The sequence below is a fragment of the Tympanuchus pallidicinctus genome, unplaced genomic scaffold (assembly GCF_026119805.1).
Source record: "Tympanuchus pallidicinctus isolate F22 unplaced genomic scaffold, pur_lepc_1.0 scaffold28, whole genome shotgun sequence".
NCBI lineage: Eukaryota > Metazoa > Chordata > Aves > Galliformes > Phasianidae > Tympanuchus > Tympanuchus pallidicinctus.
The window spans coordinates 301725-314457 of record NW_026294745.1 but is presented as its reverse complement, the minus strand read 5'-3'; the positions used below and the strand labels follow the sequence as shown (position 1 = coordinate 314457).

The following is a 12733-nucleotide window of genomic DNA, read 5'->3' as shown; positions in this document are numbered from 1 at the left end:
ATTTTTCAAAGCTAGAGTCAGTCCTGGGGAGTGTGAAACCAAGCCTGAGTCTCTTTGCTCATTATTATCCTCATGCATTTATGCTCATCCCAGCACATGAGCCCTTGCCTTGGCAGGGCAGGGAAGGATGTAGGGCTCTGAGCCACACTGCTGCACCACAACGTCTTGTAAATTCAGCTGCCTTTAATGAAGCTGTGAAATTAATCAGTGTAATAATTAACTACTTCCACAGAAAATCAAAGTACAGATGCTAAAATATTCTTCACATGGATATTTGTGGAGTTTTTTGAAGGTGAGAGTCGCAGTGTAAATAACCATGTTTAAGGTTCCTTTGATGGAAGATAGCCTTTGTACTTGCAGCCCTGTTATTACCAAGCTGTCTAGAAAGGTGCAGTGTATCATAGCCTGGTATTTATTATTATTATTATTTTATTTGCAAACTTTAAGGTTGGGTTTATTTGGGCAATTCTAGTGAAGCTGCAAAGGGTAATAGGAGAGGTCTGTGCTAATGGCCACCAGCCCAGCCCTCAAACCACCTCATAGCTGCCCTGCAGCCCTTCCTCTGGGCCCTGCAGCATTGTTCTTTCCCTTAAATGCCAATGGTTTAGGCTAAGAACAATGACAAGGTCACGCAATGGAGCGGCCCTTTGAGGTGAGCCTGGGTGATGGGAGCTGGTGGGCGATGCTCCACCATACACGCTGATTAGCTGTGCCCTACAGTGGGCACGTGATTCCTGCTTTTCCATTGGAGCAGCAAATTGCCCAGGAAATCATCAGCACTTAACGGCTGCTAACAACACTGCATGCTGCTGGTGTCGGGGCCCCATCCCACTTGAGACTGCAGCCGTGGAAATGTTGTCACTTCAAACTTTGCGAGAACCCGAAAGCTAATTACTTAATTAAAAAAAAATAAGGATTGATGAATACTGCAGGTGTGTGCTAAGTTATTCAGATAGCAGCAATCCAAATTGGGCTAATTAGATTACACTTCACCTCGGGTGGATAAGAATGCGGCAGTTGTGTTGTGACAGCAGAGCCACAAACATGGAGCAGAGATGCAGCGCTTGGCATTCTGCACATCCCAGTAACTGCTTTGCTGCTGCTTTTGCTTATCCCTTCCTAACTTCTAAGAAGTTTGGGGTTTGGGTGCTGTGTGCTGAGTCGGTTCATGTGCTGATGTGTGTCTGTAAGGAAACCTAGTATGGGATTGTCTGCAAAACCAGGCAGAAGATATATTTTATTTATTGATGATAAAATATAGATTAAGCAGACGTTTCTGAGCCGGGTGGGCTGGTTTCTGCTGCATCTGAAGGGTTGGTTAGGTTGGTGGAGGGCGCAGCTCTGCATGCTGGGAGCAGGGTTCAGCTACTGGAAACTCCTAGCATCACAGAACAGTAGGGGTCGGAAGAGACCTCTGGGGATCTTCCACTTCTCTCACCTCAGGTCCAGCAGTGCCTGGCCCAAGCAGTTCCACCTCTGCAGGCAGTGCCAGGCTCTCCCCACTCGAGGGGCAGACTGTGATTTTTCTCAATAGATGCGTTCAGCCTTTTTTGCTTTTCCCTTTTCAGCAACGCTTGGAAGCTCTGCCCGTGTGCAGATGTTACCACTCAGACCCATTGCTGTACTAACAACGAAACGCTCTGTGCATTTATATTTCAATTGAAACAACACGTGTCAGAGGTGTTTGATATTTTCCTGAGACAGCAGTGGGCTGACATTGGGATGTTTGTTGTCAGCTTGCATCATGAAGATAATTTTTTGCATTCAAAATCTAATTATATTGACATAATTATTCCCTTCCATGAGACAGTTGTAGGGTACACTATGTTGTGAATTGCTCTCAGCTCTGCATGGCACTGTGCTTTGTGTTTGATCAACTCGGTACCTGTGGCAATGGCCAAAGTGCCACTGCTGGAAGGAGCTTGTTGTAGCAGTACCACTGTGCCTCAGCACTGCACTCTCCTTTAGGATCAGGAATTCTCAGCTTCCAGGTCACCCCTCAGCCTAGCAATCTGGGGGTTTTGCTCCTTGTCAAGGACCCACATCAGTGCCTGCTGGGTTAGCAGCAGAAGAACAAGAAGAGGAATTAACTGCAGGCAGCAAACTACATACTTCATTAGTGAGGTATCCTGGAGCCAAGGATTTAGCTCAATAGAGAGGCTCTTATCAGTCTTATCAGGGCTCGGGGGTGCTGAATTTTGGGAAGCTTCTTGGCAGTGCTCAGGGTGTTACCAGTATTGGCACCTACCCATAAGCAATGGCAGTACAGTGCAAACCTAGCTGGGCTTTGCATGTTTTTATGAACTGGAATGCTCTTCCCCTGGGGTCCGGCTGCCCTGTGATCCCAGAGCTCCTGTTATTTGCTCTGACAGCCCACTGGCTCCCGCACTGTAGCCTGTCGCAGCCCACGCTGCAAATCATCTCTCACCTTGTCACCACCGAGATGGCAATTTTACAGCTGGCAGCCTCAATCACGTTGAATTTGCAGCTTGCGCTCCCTCTCCTTTTCTCTCTATCGTGTGATGATTTAGAAAACTGCACAAAGAGTTCTTTTTGGGTTCACCCTGAGAAGAGCTGACATCAGATGAGGATGGGTCAGGCATCCCTGGTGCTGTGCGTGCTGCCAGGCCTGCAGTGCTTGTTGTGTTGTGTCTCTTGCCAGGGTTTTCCTCCCTGCAATTTAAATTATAAATTACACTTCTGGTTTTCTTATAAGCAGGTGGTATCTCTGGAAAGTGCTTTGTTTCTAAACAGGTGTGCTTAGAACTCACAATGTGTGAGTGGCCCCAGCAGCCTCCCATAGTATCCAGCCCCACGCTGTCCATGGGAGTCTGGAGCTCAGTGCTCCCAGACCCAGTTCTTTGGGATGTGCCATGCAGGGAGAGATGCTCATGCATGGTATCGTGCTCAGACATTTGTTATGCTGGGTGTCACATTGTGCTTTAGCAGTGAAGCAGCAATGCTCCGAAATCACTGCATGAGTAGCTATTGTGGTGTGCACCTGAACTGTTGCAGTCTTTGCATGCCTCCCAGCACAGAGATGGGCAGCCCCACTTTGTAGGAAGGGATGCATGGCTTGGAACCCATGGCTCTCTTCAAATTTCCTTCTATTTCTTGTCCAGGTTTTATGCTCTGTGTTGGGCTGCACACACACATGCTGATCTGGCACTCAAGAAGATGTCACTTTTTACTAATTAGCCATCTGCAAACCCCGACAATGCACTGCTACAGCCATGCATCTCATGGAATCATAGAATGGTTTAAGTCAGAAGGGACTCCAGAGGCCATCTGGTCCCACTGCCTGCAGTGCACAGGGACACCCACAGCTCCATCAGTGCTCAGAGCCTCATCCCCTGACTTTGGGTATCCCCAGGATGAGGGACTACCACCTCTCTGGGCAACCTGTGCCAGTGTTTTGGTGCTCTTAGCGTAAAGAACTGGTTCCTTACATGCAACCAAAGCAAAGGTTCTTCATTCTGGAGACACACTCATCTTTCTGCATAGCAATTTTTGATTTCTCCTTATATTCTGCCCTGAACTCGTTACTGTTTGCTCATTGCTATCAGTTTCCTCCCACTGAGGGATGCTGGTCAGCGATGCAGTGAGACACCCCACTGCAGGAGTGTTGCTCCAGCACTGTTTGCTCATTACGTAGGATAGGGCGTGCATTACACGGTGGGTTTGCAGGTGGTGGGTTGGGAACTGATGCAGCGTGGTCCTGCAGGAGCAGCAGTTGGCCGAGGCGGCGGCGGCACGACAAGGGCTGCAGGCAGACCTGGGCACGGCCATCCGGCGCATCGCTGACCTGCAGCTGGCCCTGGAGGAGCTGCGCGCCAGCGATGACAGCGATGCTGAGAGGTGAGGGGGGAAGGGTGAGCTAGAATCCACAAGCTCAGAAATTCACTCCTTCGTAGTAAGCGATTTCCAATACAATTGGCACATTACAGTGAGGTGAGAAGTGCTTCCCGGCAGTGGTGTCCTCAGCTGCCACGCTTGGCAGCAGCACAATTCTCTGCTCCATATCCTTCCCCGGTGCCCGGTGGTGCTGCAGTCGCTGTGCCCTGGGCTGGGATCTGAGGAAGCAGGAAGCAGGGTGGGGGTTCGTAGCCATGTGATGTGCTGGGAATGGCCTGATTAGGGTTAGGACAGGGAGGCTGTGCTGCTGCTGACTCTGTTCTCTGCTGTTTGCAGCGTGCAGACGGCGCGGGACACGCTGTGCTCCGGGAGAGAGACGTGAGTGAGCTCTGTGCGGGGCTGAAGGAAAATCCCAAAGGATCTCATCCAGCCTGAAACTGGAGCAGGGCTGCTGGGGGTCACTGTTCCTAATGAGCTGCAGGATACAGAGGGTTCTGCTCCCAAATTCCCAACCTGACACTAACAGGGCTCTGCTCTCCCCACAGGGATGCCTGCTCCAGCGTTGGCTCTGTGCTGAGCCTGGAGCCCGCAGAAAGCCTGTACTCCTGGCCAGGCTCATCTATAGGTTGGTCATCCCCAACCGGTGGCAGCGTGGCTGGTAGCATCTCAGCGCTGTCCGTTGGCAGCCGCAGCACCCAGGGCCTGAGGTAAGGGACTGCCTGTGGGGATTGCACCACTGTTTTTTGTTCCAGATGAGATATCTTCAAGGATTTGAGGAAAAAAAGTCAGTTTGTGAAAACCACTCGCAGATCAGCCCAAACACTTCAACAAGAGCCTTCAGTTATCAGATTGTTAATTCTTAGCAATTGAGGAATACATCCCACCTCCTGTTTTGCACAGCACGTTGTGTTTGGGGTGGTTCAGCTAAGGAAAGATATTGATTGGCTTAGAGCCTGCAAGGCTCCATGCCTGACATCTGCAAGAATTTTGCAAAGCTGAGTACTTTGCAAGTGGAGAGTTGTACAGGAGACCCCAGGGCAGTCACAGAGGTGACCAGAGCACGACACAGACCTGTGGCATCACTTACCACTTGAGTAGTGTATATGTGAGCGTGTCTCACCCAGTGTGGACAAGGAGTGGGGGAACTGAGGGAGCTGAGGTTGCAGCATCCAATTGAGGGAGGCCAGATGAAAGCCACTACATCAAAACCATGCTTCAAGCGGTGTAATATCCCTTGATGTATTCTCCAGAGATAATTTAAAGAGGCGATGCAGCCTATTTGAGGATTTGTATGCCATATGCTCACTTTTTGCTTCTGAAGAAACAGTATGCATTTATACAGTTTTAATATGAAATATGTTAATTTCTGACAGCAGTGCTGCCGGGCTGGAAGCAAGCTGGAGGGTGGCCCAAGTGCTCGTGTGGCTGAACTGCTCGGCTCTGTGCCATGCGGCACGGGGATGTGCAGTGACATCCACTGTGCACTGTGGCCAGCACTGCGTGCATCCTTGACAAACCCCTTCTTGGTGTCGCGTGTGTGTAGCAGGTGAATGGGATGAATTTTGTAGTATGCCAAGTTTGGGAAGCTCCATCTCAGAAAGGTGGTGGTAGGTGCAGAGAGGGCACCTGGCTTGTGCGGCGCTGGGGAGACTCTGCTCAGCAGCTCCGCATCCTGTGCTGGTGCAGCATGGGCTGAAGCAGCTCCAGAGCATGAGCCCTGAGTAAGGAAGGTGCTTCCCCTATTTTTCGTGCCAAATGATAGCTTTATAACAAACAGAAGAAACGTTTTTTATGTATCATGTGCTCTTGGCGTAGGTTGCTTCTGGATGTTGCAGCCAGCAGTGTGAGCAGATGGAAGGATGAGCAAGGTCATGCAGGGCTGGGGGTTGCTGCCTGCAGCACAGGGCTTGGGTGCCCCTCCTGTGGTTGCCTCAGGGATGGTGTACAGGGACAGGCAGCACAGGAATGGGAGCTCTGGGAGCAGTTGCTGGGCTCATCCCCCTCAGCACCACTTGACATCCTTTGCTCCAGCTGATCTAGCTGTGGTCCTAAGTTCATGGCAGTAAGTCAGAAGTTATGGCTTATATTGTGTTTGTGAGATGAAGTATAGTGGAATTATAATATATTATAAAAAAAAAAAAAGGCAGATATGTAGGCTTGAGAATTAATAAAAATAACTTACTGGACTGACCATGGCCACAGTGAAAGGAAATTTGCACCCAGATCTGGATACAATGCGGCAGCTGGGGTTTGTGAGAAGGCCAATTTTAAATTCAGTGTGGTGGCTTTGCTTGGCTTCAGCTAATCTGTGGTGGAAACATTAGAGAGGAGTCAATCTGAAACGCAACAAGCAGAATAGGAGAGGCAAGATAATAAAGATGAGATCAGCACAATGAGCTCTTCCGTATCAAGATTCCTTTGTCTTACACAAGCACCCAGCAATGACAAATGAATCTGCCTAGCGCTCGCTTCTCAGCCGTGCACATGGGATGTTTCCTGAACAAACAGCTGTCAAAAGCCAGGGGAAGGAATATAAGGCTATTACTGTCAGGGCAGTGCACAGACTGGAGAGACTTGATTAACGCATTCTTTAATTCTCCACTATTTAAATGCTTGTACAAAATGTTGGACAGCAGGGCTAAGCCTCGCTAAGCATGACACATTGCGGAGTTGGAATAAGCCTTCCATTTTTCATTAGGAAGCAAATTCCAAACTCAGTGGGCTGATCCTGCCGCTTGCTGCAGAACAGCCCTGCAGAGCTGCTGACCCCGAGGTGCAGGCAGGGACACCCCAGGGCCAGGCACAAGGCTGGGCTCTGCCATGCTGATTTTAATTGCGTGGAAAGCAAATCGTTGCACTGAAAGCTGGGAGCTGCTGTAGATGATGGTGTGGTGAGAAAATCCTTTTCTGACGGAAATGAGGCCAATTTCTTCTCTCTCCCTGGAATGGAGTTATCTTGGCTCTATTTATGAGTTACCAGGAAAAGCATCCGAGACGCACTTTTATGCCTGGTCATGTGTTGCAGTGCATGCGTGGATTTTATTGTACAAATTATTTCAACTACCATAATTGTAATCATGTTAATTGCTGTGTAATCTTCGCTAATTATTGTTGTATGTCATTTGCTTTGGTGTGAATGGCGTATTACAGAGTCCCGTTTGGCTCACAGATGCCTCAGAGTTCTGCATGAGGCCCTATTTTTGCCCATGACTTAGGGAAATCTCTGACACCTGGCAACCAGCAGTGCTTTGCTGGGTGGTTGCAGCGTGGTTGAAGCATGGACAGAGGAGGACTGCTGCAGGACAAGGCTGTCTTGCGTTCGTGCCTGGCTTTTTCAGAGTGTAATTAATAGAAAATGAGGTGTAACTCCAGTGCTTTTGTGGCACTAAGGCGTGCAGCAGCAGGGGATGAAGTGCTGGTGGCTGGTGGCAGCCAGGAGCCTTGGGGATCTCCATGGAGCACAAAGCTGAGAGCTGCTGCAGAAAGGCACGTCAGCCTCATTCGTATTCTTCCCTCGAGAAACACACAGTGTGATATTTTGATCTCAGATATGGATCTTTGTGGTGGTACCTCCAGGTTTTGGCAACTTTGCTTCCTTTGAGGAGAAGCGCTAACAGCTTTTGTTGGAAGGACTCGAGTGTTTTAGGTGCTGGAAAGAAAGAGGAAAAGTGTCAGATGCTGAGCAATCCCTGCAGCGATTTCCTATGGCACGGCGCACAGCTGCCTGCACGGAGTGGCTAAGATTCAGCCCTTCTGCTGTGGGGCAGGGATGGGTGAGCGTGGGGCAGACACAACACTTTGCCACCCCCTGGCATCAGGTTGGAGCTGGGGGCAAACACTGTGCTTGCTGTCGCCACTTTGCTTCAGGCTGTAAAGATTTTTATAAAAATAGTAACTGTCCATCTTGCTGAGCAGGGCGATAAATAGCAGAGTGCAGACTGGTTGTGTTACAGCCCATTAGGGTTTCTTACCTCTTCAGTTCCCTTTTATCTGGGTCTTAAAAACCAAAGCAACACATTGAAGCTGACTGTTTAATTTATGAAAGTCGGTCGTGCAGCAGTCAGTTTACACTATTATTTAGAAACGCAGAGAGCGATTGGAACAATTTCCATACAAATTCTCTCTGAAGGATTACACTAGCTATTTAGGTAAGATGCAATTTAGGATCCTAAAGCCCAGCATTACCAAAAAAGTCTGAAGCCATTAATCAGCTGGACGCTGGGTGCAGCGGCGCGGGTGAGTCCTGGAGGTTGCTGCGTTCCACGAGATTAAAACTGTGGTTAATTCCCTTTGCATTGGATAATCAAGCAGTTCAGATCCACTGACGAGCTGAGCGCACTGGGGGCTGGGGGAACATAGAGTGTTCTCTGTTATCCCATTGCTCCTGCAGTTGCTTCCCTTCCCTGGCCATGGAGTTTGTCTTCAGTCCCATGTAAATTATTTCACGGGTCAGCAGAGCCCGCTCTGCTCTCGTCCGGTGTTGTCACCAGGATTATCCACTGTCACCCTGTTCCCATGGCAACCCGAGCTTTCCCTGGGCAGGATGCTTTATTATTGCCGATGGAAAACCTGATGGTTGCTCCTACACTCCTGCTGGGCTCACCAAGGTTTGTTTGTATTTGGGTTCTGCCGCTTTACTTTGCCCTTTTCTCTCTTTCTTTTCCTCTTTTTGGTACCAGACAAACTTAGACCCAGGCAGCCTTCTCATTGCAGCTGGTTTCAGAGTCCCCTTGGTGCTTTCTAACCCTTTTGATGGGGATACTTATGGGGTCCCTGTGCCCAACACCAACCACAGTGCTTGTGTGTGTCCAACTTCCTGGTCTTACCAGCACATGGCTGGGAGTGAGGAACCTATAGATAGTAACTGGCTATCACTGTGCTAAAATTACACTGCACACAGCTCTACAGAGATGCTTCTTTGTTTCAGATGTGCCCTGACAGCATGGCCCTTCTCCTTTCCCTGTAGTGGCACAGGCAGAAAATACATTTTTTCAGCCAGAAAATACATTTTTTCAGCCCTTCAACTGAAAGATGAAGGGGTGAGGGTGCAAAGTGTCACACCTGGGGTTTAGTGACATCAAAGCCACAGGGATTGCAGCCCCTCCCAAGCTCTGTGAGGACAGGAACAGGTTTGATGTAGAAAGCCTTTCTGCAGTGTGCACCAAGACCTGGCCCCTTGAGATGAGAGGGCTTTTGCTGTGGGAACACTCCCCAACTGCTGTGGCAGAAGAGCTACTCAGTGCCATTGGACACTTTGGTGAGGGACCAGTAGTGCCCAGGGGAAGGAGGGAGCACCCTTGTTTCCTCCATCCAGCCACTCTATCTCCATCCCTGCCACGTGAGGCTGGGAGCAGTGTCACTTCTGCAGTGCCAAGGAGCAGGGCTGGTGGCAGGACCACGGCTGGTCTTGGCCGTGGACCCGCTGAGGTCAATGTGGAAGAACGAGCCATGTTGTGATGTTGGTGATTGCTGTTGTTGTTGTTGCCCTTTCTGCTGTTCCATGTCTGCACTCTGTAAAAGCTGCAATCCTGGTAGCAAGAGCCATCTGTGCTGAGCTGATGCCATTCCCTGGGTAGCACCATGCAGAAGGCTCCGTGAGCCCATTGGGGTGAGGGCTGCGTATTTCTGGGTCAGAGTCCTGTTAATGCCAGTGGGTGGTGGGGCTCACCCTTGATGAGCACACGGTGCCCACACCAGAGCGTTTGCATCACGGCTGCTTGCAGGGTGAGCTCCCTCCCCACACAATCACTCTCACTTCTACTCACGTCTGACAGCTGCTCTTCAACAAGCAGATTTTTCCCCACTTTGCATTCGTTTAAGGGGTGAAAACATGTGCTGTGGGCAGAGGGGAGTCCCAGTGCTGCCTGACAGGGTGATGTGCTGCTGTCCTGCTGTCCTCAGAGCCCCTCTGCAGGGCAGATCCCACGTGGAAGCATCTCATCCTAGCTTTGCTGTTGTGCCCTGCCCAGGGCTGGCCTTTGTGCTGCTGTCACACTTCCCTGTGGTTTTTGCTATCTGGAGGAGCACCCTGCAGTAATGTTAAGAAGCATTTGGTTTGTTCAATGAGTTGGTTTCATAAAATGTGAGCATAAATTTGGCTTAGGCAGAAAGAAAACAAATCCTATATATTGCTATAATATGATGAGAAGAAAGGACATTTGGAGGTGTGTGTTGCTTTGGCAGAGCTAAAGCAGATGATGCCATACACTGTATGCCACAGTTAGCTGGTTTTGTTTTACTCAGAGTTATTTAAAGACAAAATCTTTGGGCACTGCTGAACTTTTTGTTGCTGCAATGAGTTTCTTCTGAGATTACCATGCAAATTGCCCCTGCTGGATGGGATTACGGCAGCTTAAACTAATGGCACTCTGTTGTGCAGGGGGAGCAGAGACACCACAGAGCCCGCAGCCACCCGGCCGGGCTCCTCCTTGAGCACCACGAGATCTGTTGATGCCGCAGACACCGGGAAGGCTGTGAGCCCTCTGCTCAGCGCGAGGAGACGGGAATATGGAAAGCCTCTCTCAGACAGCACGGAGCTGACGAGCCCGCTGGACAAACCCGCAGCCAGGTCCCCTCTGCCCAGCGCCTCGGCCGCGCTCTCCGACTACGTGGGGGAGCTGCGCAGGAGGAGGGCGGCGGAGAAGGAGCAGGGCCCGCTGCTGGAGGACGCTGCAGCCCTCCCCATCTACCGCACCACCGGAGCCGCGGCCCTGCGGCGCAGCAGGCCTCGCCTGGGGGATGCGGGCACCGAGCTGCCCGGGGTGAGCGACGGAACCGACGGCGGCCTGCCGCGCTCCTCCAGCCTGCGCGGCCCGGCCCAGCAGCCCACGCTCTCCCCGGTGCTGAAAAGAGCCTCCAAATTCGGTTCCTGCGATTCCCTCCTGCTGTCCCTCGGCGGCCAAGAGCTGCTCGGGCCGAGGCCGTGGAGGAGCCGCCTGGAGCCGTCAGCCGAGGAGGACGGGCAGGCTGCAGACTGGGCCTCACCCGGCACCGGGTTGGGAGAGGGGCTGGGGGGAGACCCCCGTGCCTGGAAGATCCCCACCCTCGACTTTGAGAGGAGAGCCAGCACCGAGCTGGAGGAATTCCTGCCGGCCATTCGCAAATCCCGCTCCACCAGCAGCCTGGCCAAGCCCGGCAGGGACAGGAAGGACGGCCACCGGGCCCTGACCGTCCGCTTCCAAGACGAGGCAGTGGTGGGCGATTCGGCATCCTCCAGGAGCAGGAGCGTGGCACAGCCTGGCCTGGCCCCCGGCAGGGACCGATCCGACTCCTCCTCGTCCTCGGGCTCCATCCTCTCCTCCAGGAGCACCGACAGCATCAAGCAGCGGCCGTGGAGGTCGGACGGAGAGGGCTGCAGCGGGAAGGGCAGCACTGAGAGCAGCGGGGAGAGCCACCGGGCAGAGGCAGAGGGGAAGGAGGATGACGTGAGCAGCATCATGAGGAAGTACCTGGGAAAAGAGTGAGGTAACAGCATCAAGCCGCGAGCCCCGGGACTCTGAGCTCACAGCAGTGATGGCAGCTTTATCCCCAAGCTGCTGCCTGGGCCTTGCTCTGTACCCCTGCAGCTGTGTCCTCGGGGTCCTGCCACGCATCCCATAGACAGCCCTCAGCCCTGTGTCCGCTGGGCTTCCTGCCTGGACACCAAAGGTGACCCCCTCTGCAGTTCCAGATCACAGTCAGGCTGCGTCCTGTAGTTAGCAATTGCCTCTGACAACTACTTGGATCCAATTTTCGGATTACAACTGACACTTCAAGAATTAGGATTTATTACTGCAATCCAGGTTTGAAAGCAAAGTCCCTAATGAATGCGCCACAACTGTAATTAAGTGTTTAAAATAGATTAGGAAAACATTTTGTAAAACCATTGCCTTTAGACGAAGTTATTGGGTGTCAAGCTGTGACCAAATTGACTAAGCCAACAAAAGAAGGGAGCGCGTGTTAATAAAACATTTCTTTCCAGGAAGCAAAATTTGCATAATGCAATGTCCCACTTTCCCCAGACTTTGTCACTATAACAGCAGCAACTGGACTCTGTGCTGTGGCACAAGTGAGGAGCTGCCAGCAGGCAGAATCCCATCCCTCTTTTGGAAGGGCACCCGTTAAGAAGTATGCCGTTCAAACGGGGGCTGAAAGAGGCTCCCCAAAAGTCATGAGTTTTACAGCTGATGAGACTTTTTGGCTATAGTCACACCACAGTTCCTGCACGCTCCTGCTCTGTTCTGTATCACCATGGGGGTTCTCAGGGTCAGCACTTTCTCCTGCAGTCTCCTTGCTGCTGAAGGTGCCTTGTTCCATTGTGGCACTGCCCAGAATTAAGCAACACAGCTGAAGGATGTTTTTGGGTCTTGGTGTGAAATGCAGTAACCGGAGTGAAGTGTGAGGGCCAGTCAAACTGCGCTGCACGTTGAAGAGCACACAGTACGAGCTCTCACTACATATGCTTTTCTTCTATTTTTAGTTTCCAGAAGCTGAGTCTTCATCTGAAGTTTTATAATTCCATTCACAACGAAGCCGGACACATCTGCAGTTTCATGACCGTTGCCTGCTGGCCACACCTCACTGCCATGAAGGACAGCATACAGTACCTGGTGCAATGGGAGGCTGTATTCCCATGTCTGCTTGGTTTTTACACAATAAAATTTTTGCTTCTTCACCCCAAGCCTCCCCTTGCCTTGCATTTCCATGCAGTGTCACTGAGTATGTGGAAGGGCATGGGGTGCTCCCAGCTCTACTTCTCAGAGTACACCCGTAGTCAGGGATCTCCCACCATACCCTCTGTTTGCTCCTGACCAACTCTTCTTATGGTCACAATGCTATTCCCTAGAAGAAACCCCACATTTACTCATCTGTGGGGTGTTTGTGGTGCAACTGTACAGGC

At 51.2% G+C, this 12733-nt stretch overlaps 1 protein-coding gene across 1 annotated transcript in view; it reads left to right on the top strand.

Moving 5' to 3' along the window:
• MYO18B (myosin XVIIIB) overlaps positions 1–12508 on the top strand; it is a 44439-nt gene extending 31931 nt beyond the window's left edge. The window contains 5 exon segments of the mRNA XM_052691107.1: positions 3725–3858; positions 4192–4233; positions 4401–4562; positions 10235–11319; positions 12314–12508. Coding sequence (XP_052547067.1) covers positions 3725–3858; positions 4192–4233; positions 4401–4562; positions 10235–11318 — 1422 coding nt within the window. The 3' untranslated portion in view covers position 11319; positions 12314–12508.
• The last annotated feature ends 225 nt before the right edge of the window (positions 12509–12733 follow it).